A 17,881-nucleotide genomic window follows, 5' to 3' on the forward strand; every position below is an offset into this window, starting at 1 on the left:
CCAACATAACTCCGCATTCCACGCCGTTTCGATTTCGGCCAATTTTCCCCCAATCCGCAGTGCCAATTGCCCCGTTTCCTCGTGCCGTGTCCACCAACGCGGGTGCTCGTCACTCTGCAGAAGATGTGACAAGAAGAGCGGGGCCCTGCATTGGCCTGTTCTTCATGGACGACTTGCGACCACTCAAACTGCTCAAATCACCGGCACTTTCCCCCCACCATCATCATCCTCCGCGCTCCTCCCGACGCTGTTATCCAACCACCCATCGTACCCTCCCTCCGTCTGCATCATCCACATCATCCGCATTATCCACACCACCCCCCCTTCCCCCCTTTAACCCTATCCAACCGACTCGCTGCTTGCCTTCCTCCTGCTGCAGGTTCGCGCTGGTTGCGCTGGCAGGCCGCAGCCCAGTTTAATCATGTGATTCGCAACGAGTCTCTCGTCGCCAATGGAACTGTCAAGATCGTGATGCAAAGGCCCGACCGGGAGAGCGCCAAAGCGCGCTAAACAAGGGTCTTGATGATCATCCCGGTCGCGGTGAGGCATCCTGAGGGCGAGAACACTCCCTCTGCCGCCATGGTGAGACAAGGCCTGGAGTTGCGACGAGTCCACTCGAACTTCGACGGTTTGCTTTTTTCCCAACTTCGGCTCTCGAGCTCCAGTCGGGGCTTTTCGAAGGTCATGGATTTGAGACTGGATTTTTCTTTAGTTGTTAATTCTCTCTTTTTTTTTCTTACGTCCTATGTTAGCTCAATTGTCTTGCTGCTTCTCTACTGCTCCTCCATTTCTCTTTGCTTTCTCGTTGTCTTAAATTCAGCGCCATTCCCACCGGTCGTGCGCCCTTAAATTCACGGCGTCATCTCTCCTTCTCTTCCTGACCTCCTGCACGGCGGTCTTGTAAGACCCAGGCTGCCAGCGAGCGCCTGTCGCTATCGGCCCGCTCTTTCGCCTTTCCATGTTGCTGCTACTCGTCCAAGCAGCCGAGTTGTCGGCTGCCGCGCGCGCCAATCATGACCCAGTCACGTCATATTCACGATCTTGCCGACGAGCTGTTGAGCGAAATTCTATCCTGCTTGCTAGAAGGACCTGGATTCCGAGCCTCTAACGGCAATACCGGCGCAAATGGGTGTAATGGCCATTGCTTGGGGGAATACAACGACCACCACGCGAGTGCCTATGGCGAGGCATCTGAGCTGGATCGCTTTCGACTTGTCTGTAAACGATTCATGCGCATCGGTACCCCACGCAAATTCTCGAGGTTCAACCTGCGGTTCTCCGAGAATGGCTTCCGCCGTCTAGACGATCTGCTGGAGATGCAGCTGGCCTGCTATGTGAAAACGGTGACATATCTCGTGCGACCTTTCTATCAAGGCAGCGGTACCCAATGACTCTCACACCTGTCCACAAATAAGAAATGAAAAGCCAATGGAAAAAGCTAACATACCTCACTCTTCAGACTGGACACCAGTACTTCGCACGCTCGGCGCCGAAGCCCCCAAACTCGCGCAATTGCATAGCCGCCGACTGCGCGAACAAACTACCCTGGTCAACACCAACCACGACCTAACGCAGCTGCGTGCTGCAATTGCGGCATTCTCGGCACTGCAAGAAATCAAGCTTCTTCGTTTACAAGATGAAGCCGACGAGCAAATCCTCGATTTCATTCGCGACCAAGCCATCGGCCACACCACGTCTGACGCCCATTTCAACTGGGAATCTGCATGCTCACGGGCCGTCACCAACTTAGGCATTGCTCTGCTCGATTCCCAACGCACTTCAATCCGCTTCATTGGGCCGCAAATCAGCCCCGAAGCAACCCTCCAACTTCTCGAAGCCCCCTCGACCACTCTGGCCGCAATGGGCAGCCGCCTCACAAGCCTGGACATCAACTTCCACGCCCATGTTGACATCACCGCAACCATGTCTGACCTATCACCCGTCTTCAACCGGTTCTTTACCGAGGCCAAAAACCTAGTCGCCATCCATATTGGATTTCCTGCCAAAGCCCCACTCAACTTGAACCTCGAAGCGATCTTCCATGGCATCCGCTGGAAGACTCTGCGCACGCTGAGTCTACAGGGCTGGCGTCTCAGCGCAGACGAAATTATCTCGCTCGCGCGCCGGCATCGCCATCATTTGCTCGAGTTGCGCCTCTACGCCGTCTACCTCCGATCCGGCAGTCACTGGAGTGACGTGCTGTGCATGCTCCGTGCAGAAATGGAGCGACTGGCGCGGCTAGACCTACGCGAGATCGACTACGCAGCAAACTTTGATGCGCTGGCTATCGACAGCGGCGTGGAGATATACGATCCTCACCCCGTGGGCCCGGTATCATCGTCCGTCTCCGTCGCTGCGGGAACTTCCCCGCCGGAGAGACCCTTGCTCCCTGCATTTGGGACCAATGGCCATGGGCATCACCCCGCGCTAGCTTCGGGTGGGAGACTGTCGAGACGAAGGTCATTGGAGAAGGTTCGGAGCTTGACCGTGGAGGAATTGGGGGATGATGGGATGCGTGTGCATCGGGATCAGGTGCATCTTTGGGAAGCGTGGGTTTTATCTGGGATGCAGCGAGAGATGCAGAATGGGAATTCTCATTGGTGTTCGCGTTAGTACGGTCACTGGCAGTCGCTGTTGCATTTACATGGATTGGATGATTTGGTATTGAGCCCTTGGCATGGCACCTGAGCTTGAAACACGACAGTATGACTGGAAAATGATTGAAATGGATTGGATGACGGTACGGAAGTGAGAGTGTGAGGAGGATTACCATATCAGGAGTTGGCGGCTGTTTGAAAATCGATTGTGATGAATTTTTGGTTTTGTTAAGGTCTTATGTGTCATGCATTAGCCTGTTCTGTCTACTTTGTACGTTTCGAGTCATATTGAATGGTCACTTGCAATCACCCAAAAGGGAGCATTCTATTATTTCCCGAACTTGAATATTGATTGGTATCTTGACAAAATTTGAGCCTTGGAAACTCATAGAGCCTATGACCCGAGAAGAAAAGCAACAATATGTGCATGACATGCCCGGTGAGAGAATGTCATTACAATGCGGGCTATCCAGCCTCTAAACAAAAAGACCAAAAAACGCGGGGCCCTTCAAGTCGAGCTCGACTTGTCTAAGAAGAATGACAGCTTGCCCAATCCCCACCACTCCGCGCAAAGCTCAATGCACGCACGAAATCGCTGCGTCGGCACCGACCCAACGCATCAGCCTTGCATCCATGCAGCGGGACCACACGGTCATTCACCAAGACCCGAACAAGCGGCTCAGATCGACGCGAACACTGCATCATCTCAATATATGCGCGGGCCGCGAACGGCACGGTCCATGCCGCGGAGTATCCATCCGCCTGCGCCGCAGACTGGATATGGTCCTCCGGCAGCGCGCCGGTACCATTATACAAGCCCAATGCGAAGAAGATAGGGATCATGCCATTGTCGTGCGTAAAGTCTGCGTATAAAGTGCGGTTGACGGGGAATGTGGCAGCACCGGGGGCGTCGAGGGTGTGGTTTGTCGAGGTCTCATCTTGCACAGGAGTGTGTGTCATACGGGCGATTAGCTCGTTGACGAAGCCGACCCCCTGGGTGGGACCTAGGGGGTTACCGGCGCCGTAGCCGTAGTATTTACCCAGTGATTGGAGGTAGTTGTACTGCGACCATTCGGCGTCGGTGAAGAGGGCGCAGAAGGAGGATTCCTGGCTGGCGTCTGGGGTGGTGGAGACGGTGTCGTAGGCGCACATGTCCATCAGGTAGATGACTTCGTCATTGGAGAGGGTAACACCTGGAAGACTGGCATGGAGGCGTTTCGCCATGGAAGGTGCGATGATCGCGGTGTAGTTCTCAGAGGCTTCGTCACCGAGCTCGCTAGCCTCGAATGCCGTGCAGGTGTTGTGGTTGAGGGTGTTGTTAGCACCGGGGTCTTCAGAAATAACCACGTTGATCGTGGCATTCGCTTGGCTATGGTCTGCGGCCTTGTCTTGCAGCTTGGACTGCTGAAGACCCTGGATGAAGAATCGGCCGGACTCGACGACGCGGGAGGAGTCTGCGGAACGGATGAAGGGGACATGTTTCCGAGTCAGATCTTCATAGCGCTGATAGAACTTGATACCGGAGTTGACCATTTGGCGCTCGCCAAAGGTGGTCAGGTCATCGCTGCCCAGGGTGTAGTTGTAAGATTTCAGGAAGGCAGTGTTGCCCTTGAAAGCAGTGGCATTGGCTTGGATAGCCTGGATGAGCGTCTTATATTTCTTGCTCTTGGATGCCGTTGGGTAGCGCGCGCCATGACGAGACAGGACTTGGACGAATGTGACATCGCATTTTTCTGGCACGGTATTTGAAACGCCCTCGCCGGCAAGAGAGAAGTAGGGGGAGTATTGACCCCAGCGGTGCGAGATGCTCGAAAAGCAATTGTAACCGCCGTCGACAGTACTGCAAGCTTTCGAACGATGGACAATCTTCTTGGATTGGCTAGATGACGGGCTCACGACCATCAAGTCAGGACGTCCTCTTTCATCCACGGGCACATCACGCGAGGGTTCATACTCATTCACCATGTACACGGCTGCCACCGAAACCAAGCTCAAGAGCGCGACAAGGCTCACTAAGGTCCAACGACACGATTTGACCGCTGGATACGGCGTGGACGAGCTCCGTTTATCGCCAGCATTGCCCAAGAGGCTCTCCTCTTCATGTCGATCTTTGTTGCTATACCCCGCCATTTTGAACCAGACTTAGCAGCTTCAGCTGTTGATTGGGCTCTGCGTGTCCGGGAGAGGTTCCACGAGTCCAGGAGAGGGCATCACGGAAGAAAGAGAAAGACAAGAGTCAGGAGAACACGAGATGTTATACAAAAAAGCTGAGAATCACGACCTCCTGCAGTAGTTAGCGGGCCGCGTTGTCGTTGTGATTTAGTCCGCCTTGGCCTGAAAGTTGAGGCTTGCTTCACTACATTCTTCACCCCCCGTGAGTCGTTGTGGGCTTCTGATTGGCTACTGATCCGCCCTACGGCACGTGGGGCATGTTTAGTGTGGGAAATGGATCGCGACTTGGAAATACTTCAACCAACATACAATTCACTATTTAACTCAATGTACATTTTAGTACTCTATCACTTCCGTTTCACAATAGGATTATCTTGGTACTTGAGATCTGTTTCTCTCCGAAACCACTTCCTATTCGAGTCGTAGATCTAGCACTACTATCGTAACTATACCCACTCATGAGCCATTAACACGGAGGAATGTCTACTTTGTCTGTAGAACATCACTTAGTTCCGTGACTAGTAAAGCTCTCGATCACGCTAGAGCCGGAATCTCCTCGAATCTCCCCGGCTACACTTACACTTCATCGTCGCTAATGCATGACACTTTCGGAATAAACCCCATTAGCTCTCTGCGCAGGGTCAATCATCACTATCGATCCCTCGTCGGACATTCTCGCTAACGCTCATCATAAATATTGACCCTTGGCCCAACGGCCCGCCACGTATTGGCCGAACATGTAGCATGCAGATAGGCTACTGCTCCAACTCCGAGACGAATCACTCGCGCGAGCTGTCAAATGTGTCACATTCGGGCCGGATCGACATACAGTAGCCTCACACCTCCTGCGCAAGGGGGTTTGCTGGGGTTGTATCAGGCTTAGAGACTTTGCAGACCCATCATAACGAGTCATTATTAAGTGGTACAGGATGCATTGCATTAGACAAGTAATCAGTATATAACTCCTTAACAAAGATACCGCCCAGTGAAGACCGCTTGAAGATTGAAGCGAGCTAATGCAGAACTAGTGCAGGTGCGTTGGAAGATTATCCCAGCTAAATGATGAGTTACAGTAGCGCTCGCTCGGAAAGAGTCAGCCGGAGTTGATACATCAAGTCTTACCTGTCAACGGTTGGGCCCGGGCCGCGGAATCGGGATGGGAAAAGGGTTGCAGATCTGAGCGCCACACAGTAAGGGCAATTCGCAGAGTACTATGTATGTGAATGTATGCTTGATCTAAAGCCCTGTGTATGAATGATGGGCTGGTTTCCTGGACGATGCCCGGGTGTATAAGCCTCTCAGACGCAGTGCATACTGCGTCACGAATGCTTTATGGACACCAAAATATTGGACAAGTCATATTGCAGGAAACAGCTCTATATTCCAAGGTCACATCACATGGTCACTCATTATGACGGGGATTCTTTAATGGACAAGGAGAGCTCTAGTAAAGTGACAGAGAAACCAGTAACAAGACCAGAGATACGAAAAGCAGGAATATTCAACTCAATATCGGCCAATGGAGGTATCACCGCTGTGCAAACCAAACACCGAACAAGTAGGTAAATGCAGAACAGGATGTGCAGGGTTGGTTCCTTCCCAGGAAACCCCGAGTACATGGAAGGCAGCTTTTGGAAAATCAGATGCAATGTCCAAATAAACTCCGGGATTGATCAGGCTAGAAAAATGGAAACAATAAATGCGATAACCAATATCCACATATCCATACCGAGATCCAAGGTCAACGCACATATTAAAACCAGACACAAGACATACTATGATGATACACCAGCCAAAAGGTCAAGGCGAGCAAGTGAGAGAAAAGGTGAGGGAGGGATGTTTCTAATGCTGGGGGTGTCGGGATACAGCCATGCCAGTGACTGCTTGCCCATAATGGTGAAGAGGGAGAAGTATTAAAGAGGACTTAGGAATTGCACAAAGCAAATCAAACATATGAAAAAAAAAATAAAAGACAAAGGGGGGAGTCAGTTTCATCTACCCTCCATTTTCCAGATATCATGATCGTGACCAGGGTCCCTGAAACGGTGGGAGAGTTACACCAGTCACCGACTGCGATCCCGAGTGTGGTGGAAGACTCCGGCCAGCCGAAGGGCCAGGCGAGTATGACGCCGGACTGCCAGTGCCAGACCAACTAGCCTGTGACCTCGTGGAATCCAGCACCCGGCTAGATGAGGACTGACCCTGGCCTGCCGTTTGTCCAGTCCCAGAAGTAGGCGTGTCCAACACCGGGACCAGGCTGGACTGCGAAGGGCGTGGAGAAGGAGGCCTCGGCGACGAATATATAGCATTCCCCGACCGATCAAGCGTATCACGGAAGAAATTTCGCTCAGAGCGATAATGATCTCTCTGCAAGGCGAGGAAATGAATCTCCTCGCTCTGGCGCCGAATAGTCTCCGTGTGGCGCTGGATTTCCTCCTGCTGCGCACTGAGTCGCTGCTCGAGCTGCATCTCGTTGCGCTTACGGTTGCGGAAACGCCTCGAGGCATCGCTGTTGGCCTTGCGCTTCTCCGCTTGTGTCGAGGAACCAGATTTCAGGTCTAGCACGCATGGTATCATGCCCTGAGCCCCGGACAACTCCTCAGCAAGGCTACTGCGTGGGCCCGCCGTGGCTGGAACACCCCGGCTCAGGGATTCGACAGTCATGTAGGGCGCTGGCGTTGGGTAAGGTACCGCGCTGGGTGGAATAGACACATTTGTAACGGCTGGTGATCCACGACCGTAGTGACTAAATGTGGGGTGCGGTGTAGACGGGCTTGTTTCCTGCGAATTGGGATTCGTCAGTAGCCCGGGACCGACGCTGGTGCGCCTTGAGTGGATGCTTGATGTGGAGTGTAGCGATGCGGATATTGGAGGCTGCGTGCCTGGTAGTGATGAAATAGGTCGGAGTGTAGCATCCAGCGGTAGAGGTGAGCTAACAGGAGGTTGGCGCGGTCCCAGCGGTTCATGAGGAACCAGCGGGGAGTGAGCGACGCTCGAATGGCCGGATGTCCTCCCACTGGAGCCAACAAATCGTGCGGAAGGTGAACCCGGGTTCATTAGAGAGCGTGGAAGAGATCTCGGAGACAATGGCTGTTGTACAAGCGGATACGACGAACGAGGTGCAGGAGAAGAACCCTGTCGAGGTCTGGGCGAAGATGGTAGTCCTGGTCGACCCAACTTCTCACGGCCTGTACTGCTCCCCAGATCGGCCGTTCCTTGTGTAGGAGGGTTCAGGATAGCATGAACACCGATGGACCGCGCCAAAGAATCTTCCAACGGTGGTTCAACCGGTCCGTATGGATGCCATGACTGTGGCCGCGCGCGCAGCGGCGGCCGACGAGCCGATTGACGATTCCCAGGAGTCAAATCATCAATCAGACTTCGGTCATCAGAGGAGGAGTGAGTCGCATCGTCGGACAATGGACCAGCGCGCAGAGTCTTCTGCGACATAGGCGGAAGTGCTTGGGCGGGCGTGGGATTAGGGCATGACCGAGTCCCCCCTCTCTCTGTGTCACTGGAGATCCCACCGAAGTTATGAGAGAGGGAGGAAGCCGGATAACGAGAGTCTGCTGGTGAATGCGACAGCTTTGGCAAATGGAGCGGTCTCGAGTAAGGCGCAGTTAATACGCTGAGGCCTAGGGTAGCCACGATGAAGTAGTGGGCTGAACGGGGGCAGATGGAGCGAGGTTGGCCTTATGAGAAGGCAACAATCCGTATTCTTTAATTCCCTGTCGGTTTCCCTTTTGTCTGATATTCTTCTTTTTGGTTATACTTCTTTGGTATGGGTGTAGAAGGAGAGGTATGCAGTGTTCGATCCCGGTTGACTGCAATGGTCTCGATCCTGGGGAATAATGAAGTATAGAGAAGGGAAGTCCAGATGATGCAAGATTCACGGGAAGTAAAGTCCCCAGCTTATCACAGTGCCTCTAGACCCAGACGTATAAAGAGAGATGAGATGAGATGAGATATAGAAAGTATTGGAAATGCCAGAAATATAGGTCCAATAAGAAACAATGGCTGACAATTAGGGCGCGAATGGAGGAAGTATGGAGTACAAGGTACGAGGGGGAGAGAGTGGAAGAAAGAGTGGGAAAGTAGAATGGGATTTAGAGCAGAAGAAGAAATTGAAGGTTAGAAGGACTCCAGAATGAGGTAATGATGGAAATAATTCACAAAATAAATTCAAATCACTAGCCGTTGAGATCCAGCGGTGAGAAGTGGGCAAAGAGGAACGAGAGAAAAGGCAAGGCAAAAGAGAGAACCAGGACCAGGACCGTATCCCGAAAGCATCCTAACTTCTCCAGTGTGCTTCAGTAGTCAGTGGGAGGGGCTCTCCCATTGATTCATCATCTTTTTTCTCTTTTTTTTTCTTTTTTGTTTCTGACTGACCCAGACTGTCGGATTGAATGTTGGGCATTGGGCAGGGACTGGCCTCACCTCTTCTCCTAATTCTTACCTCGACCTTTGGTAGCCTACATTGGCAAGTTGGTACTTTGTTCACTCCTATAGCCCCCAAACACTCTTACATACTCGTGACGTCCTTTCGTCACAATAGGAGAATGGACGTGTTGCTCAGGTCTAGAATCCTGGCAGGGGATTTGGTAATTTATGCCCTGGTATAGCAAGACTAGGTAGGGATCATGAATTCTTATATTACTCATACTTCATGCCCTAGTAAGTCTACCAGAGCAGCGGCAAATGCCCATTTTCTACTATGTATGACATTATTATCTCCCATCGCTGAATTGGCGCCCTGCCCGCCTCAGCCTCGATGGGGCGGAAGGGTTTGCCTTTCTCTAGTCCAATGCCCCAATGCCCAACCTCGTGGCCTGGCAAGACCAAACCAGACCAGACCTAGCGCCAGACGCCTGGACCCGGGAGACTGGGGGCAGAAGATTGGCGGTCTCGAGTTGTGTGATGCGACAAATGGTCCATTCTCCACTGCCATGCCTTCTCGACCCTCTTTTCATCCACTTTTACCCACAATGAGGACCTGCCTGGGGAACCAACCAGCGATCCAAGGTATACTAAGTACCAATCACCTCCGATTCTATGAGTGGGGAGGGCAGCTGCAAGTGTGCAGGCGCCGTCACCATGGACATGGACAAGGGACGGGTGGAGTCTGCTACAGAAGGTTGTCGGGCTCGTTGAGTTTTGGGCTAATTATCTTTATTCTTCTCCTTTTTTTTCTTTCGAAACCCCTAGTCATCTATCTATTTATCGCCATCTTTTCCGATGACGATGAACGGTGGATAGTGGCGATGTTCATGGTCCAACGAGAGAGGAGGAGTATGGAGCTTTTGGTGGCTTATTGGTCTTAGCTCAACTTGATGTACAACACGTTGCTGTCTGTCTTAATCTGCCTTCCATGTCTTCTTGCCCTGTTCATGTTGATGACTGATGTTTTTGTTTTTTCCCTTCTATCCATCGTGGGCGCGGGTTCAGCGGAAAGTGAGAAAAATCACGATAGCAAGATAGGTGATCAAGAGAAAAGACCACGGCTGCCAGCAGGATAGTTATCAAGGCCCGGAGCTATCCAGGACCTCCGGGTGTCGGTGTCAACTGCTCCCAAAGAATTAATGGGGTGGGCTCCGGCCTTGGCAACCTGATGGGCGATTTTAAGGGGTGGGCCATTCGTTCGATCTGTGACGCAAAACACCGATGACGGTGGAGGAACGATAGATAATTATTCAATGTTTATGCTGGCATGCCTCTCATCCCTACTTTACAGGGCTTAGTGTGTGATTATAGAGGCAATGAGGATCAAACTCCAAGCCCGAGATACTTCCTTTACTCGGCCGATCCTGTCATTTTCCAAGCGACTGGCGACTGGCACTGAGAGACTAGTCTCGAAGAATGAAAGGGGAGGGGGGGAAGAAGATTAAATTGAAATTAATTCAAACTATAAATTTGGCATTTATCCAGGGTAGGTCCACATGGCATTGGCCGAGCAACCATTGAGAGAGAGAAAAGAAAAAATAAAAGAAAAACAAGGTCTAGGCGACACGTTCGTTGTACAGACTGAAAAGAAAAGTGAAAAGCAATAATCAAGCTAAAGCTGCATGCAAAGAATTGTGGACGAACATAAGTACCTTCCCAACCTCAGAAATAGGGGGAGAGAAACAGACCAGAAGAAAAAGAAAAGAAATGCACACAGTCCCCAATCTGCACAAGCCTGTCGATATACAAAGGGTATAGCTCAAACCTAAACGAGTCCGTGGTTTAGTCTGAATGATATGCATGCATCACCAGCGTTCCCCGTGTCCCGGTAAAGGGGGGCCGCCGTTAATGGCCGTTAGGGATAAACTCGGTGGGGGTTCCCCTCCACTTCGGGGTCCCTCGACCAACACTATTGGAAACTCCCTTCACCGTCCATCCGGCCCTTCTTTTCCGCTGAGGTCGGTGGTGGAGCCCAGAAAAGAGAAATTATAGTGCTCAAGAGGTTGAGGTCAACCTTGCAAACTAAACCCGAGTGGTGATATCTCCGTGCCCTACGTCACCAGTCAGTTGAGGGTCATTGGAGCCTTTGGAGGACCCGTCGAGGGTAACAAAGATGTCCGAGTCTTTCCCGGGAAACCAGTATCCGTGCCTTCCAGCGCACCCATCCGCTCCCGCGTATAGGTGCGCCACGCTTTTATTATTACCACCCTTTCATCATCAGGTGCCTTTTGTATGGCCTCAGTATATACAAGATACTTTCCCAATATTTTTCAGTTTTTCTCGAATATCTTAGTATTTTACTAGCGATAGGTATATTTTGAATAGTAAGCTTATAATTGTAAGGTAAATTATATTTTTTTTTATACTAACTTATAAATATTAGCTTTGTGTTAGTAATAAAATAGGTTTAAATTCGCTCCTAGTAAATTTTTCTTAGACGGAAAATAAATCGCTAATTATTTGAACCATTTAGACTTAATTTGTATCTAAGATAGTAGAGGTAATTAAAATATATAGCAGCTATCTATAGTGGAAAACAAACGGGCACATATCTCATTTCCCACCAAATTATATACAAAAAACGATTTTTGATAATGATGTATTATTTGTATGGCGAGGCTATACAAAAGATACACTGGTGATGAAAGGGTGGTGGTAATAAAAGCGTGGCGCACCCATACGCGGGAGCGGATGGGTGCGCTGGAAGGCACGGATACGGATTACGGGGTACAAACTATCAATGGCCATTAACCTTTGACAGTATGTATTCCTCGTGTCATGGTGATCGACAAGGCAGAGACGAGGGTGTGAGCAAAACTCAAAAGTACCATCCAGCAAAGAGACAATACATAGCTTCGGCAAAAGTCCAGTCTCGAGAACTAGAATCAATATGAAATCAGGCTATATACGCGCTCAATCCGGCGAATATCAAGGATGGTCGGCATAGGAACTTAGAGCCTCGCATCTTCACAACGCCATTGACGATCTATCAGCCCGAGTCCGTGGCCGCTGGATTCCAACAAAGAGCTCCCCGGAAGCTTCTCTACTCTTGCATGTCATATGCATAAACGAGCCGGAGCGAGAACATTGAAGAAAAAAGAAGGGAAAAAGAAAAGAAAAAAAAGTGGGTAGCTCAGCTTCCCCGTCCAAACAACATAACCACAGAGCAAGTCAGCATCTACATCTCGGCCTAGCAACGGTATCCACAATGCGACCCCCTTAGCGCGGAAGAGAGCTTCCGCGTGACCGGGTTGAATGATAAACGACGATCCAAACTAGCGTGAAAGCGGCTGCAGGCGAATTGTGGATGCCAGACTTCCTTCGAGAGCACTTGCAACTTGACTGTGTGCTTATTCACGATCAAAGCCGCCTGAATTAGAAACGATGGTATGAGGTGGATCGCAGTTCAGCTAAGCCAAGTTGCCTATCCGCACTGAACACGAAAGTTCATTTTGCCTTGCTGGTGCTGGTTGTGTCTCGTTGTTAACAACCTAGCTTCAAAAGGCTAGTTTATTTTAGTTTACGGGACTACTGTAGTCCGGGGCGGAGTCACGATGCGATGGCTTCTCCCCGATCGAGCCACAACAATCGGTGTGCCACGCGAGATCGGCGGTCTGACAGTGACAGCTTGAAAGGCTAGATATGGTAAGGAGGGGCGATGAAAAAAAGTATGTGCATCGTGCTGCTAGAACTAGTTAGGGAGAGGGTAGCATATTAAAAAACACAGGATCGATAGAGAGTTTCTGCCTAACAGAGGTAGAAATGTCTTCGTTGTCCGAGAAGCTTGCTTGAGGATTCCATTTCGTCACGACATGAGTACGGCAACACTGACATATCCGAAGGACTTTTGTACCGTCATACCCACGGATAAACCAGAGCCAGAGCTCTAGCTGGAGCTGTCATCAAGGGCGTGTGGGCATTGCCTTTTTTGCAACTCGAGCAATCGCTAGCCGCCATTATGGTAGTGCGACGAATCACCTTGCGTTGCCGAGTGACAATTGCGGTCTGATAGATCCAGCCGCTCTGACTGGTCTACGGCCTCTCACATTTCCCCCAGTCACCTCGATCTCATTGGATTCTTCGAATTAGTCTGGGGTGCGAGACATGCAGGCAGGCAGCATGCAGCGGCGCCTTCAAAAGAAGAAAAGATAATCGGAAAGAAAAATAAAAACACACAAACCTAGAATTTCCTGACCATATCATCCTCACCATGGATCGTTAAATCCACAGAATCCTTCGGCCTCGATTCTATTCGCTAATACGTTCGCTAACTAGCGAGTCCGTTAGCTGGTTCTCGAATCCTTCAGTCCAGTGCCGAGTCCCGAAATTAGATATCGCCATCGGACAGTCTGGCGTGGTCTGCCTATCTCTATCCGATATGGTGGCTTGCAACCTCAAACCACTACTACCAGAGTCTCGGGTCGCCTATACAGTAGTGCCGCTGGGCAGGTAATCTGGGCTAGGCAGGTGATTATTGAGTCTCCGAGACCCCGGTTCGCGTGATGCGTGTCATAGTCATAGCTCCCTTTTTTTGTTTTCTGCGAATGATGCACGACGTGGGTCAGGGGAGGGAGGCCGAAACAGACTCAGACCGGGGTGTGCTTGGTCGGGGTGTGCTTGGTCCCAGGTATGTGGTACGTGGGTAGCTTGTACCAAGGTTGAGGGCAATAGGTACCAGTGACTGATAATCACTGTTTAAACTACCACAACAGTTAGTTCTATTCTATTTAGCTACTCTAGAATGATGATAACTATGTAAACCCACACACAATATACAATGAAATTTCGATCAGAAGCTGTCTCAAATCCGACTGACACCTGCCTTTTCAAGCTTTCACTGACGAGTCTCTAACCACTGGACACTTTTTCCACAATGAACTATTGTTGCTTTTTCCCTCAAATTTGCATGGACTCTCTCAAGGTTTTCTTTCCCTTCCCTCATCCCCTTCCCTGATCCCGACCCCGAGCGATCTACAAAGACCTTGGGGGCTATCCATACACAATGCAGACGATGAACCCATTATCTCGTGTCCGCTGCAACCGCGACCGAGCAAATCAGCAAACAAAAGCAAAAACAGCAACACACAAGCACAAGTCACACCCCTGGAATTCCCGATCTCTGAGGTCTAGGCTGCGTATTTGTCTTCCGATGCTCGTATCGTGGTACTGCGCGTCATGGCTAACAGCAGATAGATCACTATGTATATGTACGGAGTGCGTAGTTTATAGTATGTACCAGTATGCGCTCCATTGTACATACAGGAGGGCTCAGATTGATAGCGCATACTGAACAGGTCCCGTATATTATTTCTCTTGTTTCTGACAAAAGGACCAAATGATGCACCCCAGGCCCGACTTTCCCCTTTTTTCACCGACGAGTGTCCGAAGTACATCCAGAGAACAATAGACCAGCCGTGATGCACATGCACAGAAAGATATTCGTAGATGGCCTTACCATTCATCCGTCCCTCTCTGTAGGGAAGCACACCGACAACTCACAACACACCTACTGTTACGGTGCCTGCATTTCGCCCTGCAGGGCAGACCCTCCAAAGAAGTGGCAGTGCCCACGCACCGCATAGACGCAAAATTAAAGCAGGCGATCGGCCCCATTGCGGACCTGACTGACCGGAACGCACTGCACTGCAAGTACAGGTCAAGGTACAGCGCAGAATTGGCTTTACATACCGACAGGGCTATTCTGCGAGGCTTGCTTGCTTTCCCGGTTAGCTAACCCTGTCGAGGTCTGGGGCGGGCCAGCCTGGTTGTCGGCAGGCTAGTCTGATCTAATGATGATGATGGCATCGCCGCCTGATTAACTCCATTATGGTCTGTGATCTGTACTCGGCATGTCGCCTGACTGGACTCTGAACCTCGGTTACTAAACTCCCATCGTGGCCCACTACGGTGGAGGTCATACACCGTACCCTGGCGATCACTTCTCACCCCTTGCGCTTCGCAGAGCCAGAATGAGAGGTTGGACTTGAATTTGGGCTTACGGAGTTGACACTTAGCGAGCCGGTCCGTCACCTTCTTGTCCGCCGTTGAGTGATCGACGATCCCCACTCTGCGCTAACCTTGGAGGCTGATGGGTCGCGGATCTATCAAGTCATTTCTTGTAGCTTGTTGGGACTCATCAAGGGGGGAACTAAACTATGTACTTTAGCTAGGAACCTTCTGGGTAGGAGGTTCATTCTCGAATCCAGTGCTCTCCATAGACTACTGCGTGGCTGCTGTAAGTGAGTAAAGTACTTTACAGTAGACGAAGATCTGCACAGTCGATCGATTTAGGTACATGTGAAGTATTCCGAGTCGATCCATGTATGTATGAGTGTATTTACGCATAATCGACTCGACGATCTCGACTGTATACAACAGACGCCGACCAAACTTATGAACCATCTCTACTGACACCTCATATTTAGATCAGACATTCACTGCAGCCCTCTCTTCACTGCTGAAACCGAAACTCATTCTTCGGCTTTCCCCGAACACCAACGTCAACCTTGAACAACCGGCCTCCATAACGCACCGACTGCGGAAGCTTCTCATCATCACGATCATCCTTGGCTGAAGTAATGAACAACTCCGTGCCTACGAAAGCCGGACACGTCGGGTTCCGCGTAGGCAAATCAATCTGACCAATGACTTGGCCCTCGGGCGAAATCCGCAGCACCTTACCGCCACCGTAGATGGCAGTCCAAATGCAGCCCTCGACGTCAATAGCAAAACCATCAGGCTCCAGCCCGTTGCCGACATCAAAGTGCACACGTCGATTACTAATAGCACCAGTGGCGGCGTCAAAGTCAAAGGCAAAGATCTTGCCGGTCGGCGAGTCAGTCCAATACATGGTGTCGTCAGCATCGTTCCAGCCCATTCCGTTGGGAATGGTTACTGGGGCCAGCATCTCGTGCAGAGTGAGGTCTGGGTCCAGGCGGAAGAGGGTACCCTCGGGCTGGGGTGATTGGACATTGGGGTCGTTCATAGCGCCGGCCCAGAAGCGGCCGTGGCTGTCGACGGCGCCGTCGTTGAAGCGCATCCTATGACGGGCATGCTTGTGAGTGGGCGAATGGGAAATGCCGTGAAGCTGGTGCTGGAGTTGGTGGGTCGCTGGTTTTGGGTACTGGTTGCTACTGCTCGATATATTGGGGCCATGGGATTGGAGCCACCAATTGAAGTCTCGAGCAGTGCATCCGCACGCCAGCATCCAGGCCCAGCTGGAAGAGAGGGGGGCATCATTCAATTCAAATCACCAGGGAAAACTTACAACTTCTGCTTGGACGCATCCTGTTCCCAGGGCTGTGCGATGTAGGAGAGTTTCCCGGTGGTTTGGTTCAGCCGGGCAAATCCATGCTTGGCTCCGACAATGAGCTGATCCTTCTCGGCCTCGCCCACGATATTGGCGGTGACACTAAAGTTTCCATAGTCAGTCGATGAACGTCGTACAAGAATGAATCATATCGTATAAGAGACAGGCAAGAGGTCCTGCGTATCAACTAGAATGGAACCTACCCGATTGAAGAGTCTGTATCAATTACCGTCAACGAGTCAGGTCCTCTGGCCAGATCGAGGCGATAAAGTTTGTGGTCCCAAATGTCGACAAAGCGGAACTCGTCGGTGGCGGCATCGTGGTATGGGCCCTCAAGCAGCGTTCCCGCTATGTCAAGATAGGGCTAAGGTAGGTTCGTTAGCATTGTTGGCATGGCAAAAAATGAGTGGTCTGTTTTGTGGAGCTGTAAAATTCTTGATTGGACCGTCGACAGGAATTGTTTTTCTTGTTTTAATTTCCCTTGTGCCCTTGCCGTTGTTCTTCTAAAGATTGGGGGCCAACAGTAGGATCACAACTTGTTTGACCGACAAATCGAATCCAAAGGGAAGAGGCGGGAAGAAAAAAAAAACAAATAGAACGAGGCACCCGGCAAATCATGATCGAAAAAAATAAAGAAAAAGGTCCAAAAAAAAGAAAAAGAAACAAGGGAATATGTCGGAAGCCTGCAGAAAAAGATACGAAAAATCATGAACCGACCTCATTGACCGTCCATCTTTGAATTTCGGCCATGTCGATCCCGGGGGTGTAACTTGACCAGAGAGAATCGAGCAAAAAGAGCGAAGTACTAATGTGCTAACGTGTCAGGATGGAGAGGGGCCGGCGGGGGATGAACAGGAGATCAGAGGAAGTTCGGAGAGGACAGGATAGGATGATGACGGACACCGCTATTTGGGGGATATTTGGAGGCTTGGGATCTCGGGAGAATGGGGGAGACTCTCCGGGGAACGGGGGGGGGAAGCAAAGTGGAAAGGTGGACAGATTGAACAACCTAAGTCTAATTGGGTTAGAGGCAGGCGGGATCGGAGCCCGGAAAGAGCGAAAAGGGAATACAGTACGGAGTAGATGTTGAATGTTGAATGTTGAATGTTGAAACTTATAATATCGGACTCTCTCCGGAGAGACTATGTTCCTTCAAGCCACCGTCAGAGAACCCCTGTCCAAACGACTGCGAACCTACAATCCTGAAATTGAAGCTATACCAGGGCTTGAGATTTGACAATTTGGATATAGAGCACACGGAGCTAGTAAGATCACTCTAGGCTCCACACAGTCAAAAACTTGCTGGCGGTGCTGATCGCAGGAACTACCATATCCACAAAATGTCTTGAGGAGTCACAAGTCA

At 50.7% G+C, this 17,881-nt stretch overlaps 4 protein-coding genes across 4 annotated transcripts; 1 reads left to right on the forward strand and 3 right to left on the reverse strand.

Moving 5' to 3' along the window:
* Window positions 1-1,013: 1,013 nt before the first annotated feature.
* N7473_007841 (F-box domain protein) lies at window positions 1,014-2,613 on the forward strand (the record flags this gene model as incomplete). Its single annotated transcript, XM_057153781.1, has 2 exons — window positions 1,014-1,380; window positions 1,460-2,613. The coding sequence occupies 2 exons, from the start codon at window positions 1,014-1,016 to the stop codon at window positions 2,611-2,613; spliced, it is 1,521 nt and encodes a 506-aa protein (XP_057008119.1).
* A 512-nt stretch (window positions 2,614-3,125) lies between these two features.
* Window positions 3,126-4,727, reverse strand: N7473_007842 (histidine phosphatase family protein; the record flags this gene model as incomplete). The annotated part of the gene is made up of 1 exon (XM_057153782.1): window positions 3,126-4,727. One exon carries the CDS (start codon window positions 4,725-4,727, stop codon window positions 3,126-3,128), a length of 1,602 nt encoding a protein of 533 aa, XP_057008120.1.
* Window positions 4,728-6,785: 2,058 nt separating this feature from the next.
* Window positions 6,786-8,219, reverse strand: N7473_007843 (uncharacterized protein; the record flags this gene model as incomplete). Its single annotated transcript, XM_057153783.1, has 1 exon — window positions 6,786-8,219. The coding sequence occupies one exon, from the start codon at window positions 8,217-8,219 to the stop codon at window positions 6,786-6,788; it is 1,434 nt and encodes a 477-aa protein (XP_057008121.1).
* Window positions 8,220-15,660: 7,441 nt separating this feature from the next.
* On the reverse strand, window positions 15,661-17,268 carry N7473_007844 (SMP-30/gluconolactonase/LRE family protein; the record flags this gene model as incomplete). Its single annotated transcript, XM_057153784.1, has 4 exons — window positions 15,661-16,249; window positions 16,477-16,620; window positions 16,722-16,882; window positions 17,236-17,268. The coding sequence occupies 4 exons, from the start codon at window positions 17,266-17,268 to the stop codon at window positions 15,661-15,663; spliced, it is 927 nt and encodes a 308-aa protein (XP_057008122.1).
* Between the last annotated feature and the right edge of the window lie 613 nt (window positions 17,269-17,881).

The sequence above is a fragment of the Penicillium subrubescens genome (assembly GCF_028828155.1).
Source record: "Penicillium subrubescens strain IBT 31985 chromosome Unknown utg000005l_segment0_segment0, whole genome shotgun sequence".
In the NCBI taxonomy this organism is placed as follows: Eukaryota; Fungi; Ascomycota; class Eurotiomycetes; order Eurotiales; family Aspergillaceae; genus Penicillium; species Penicillium subrubescens.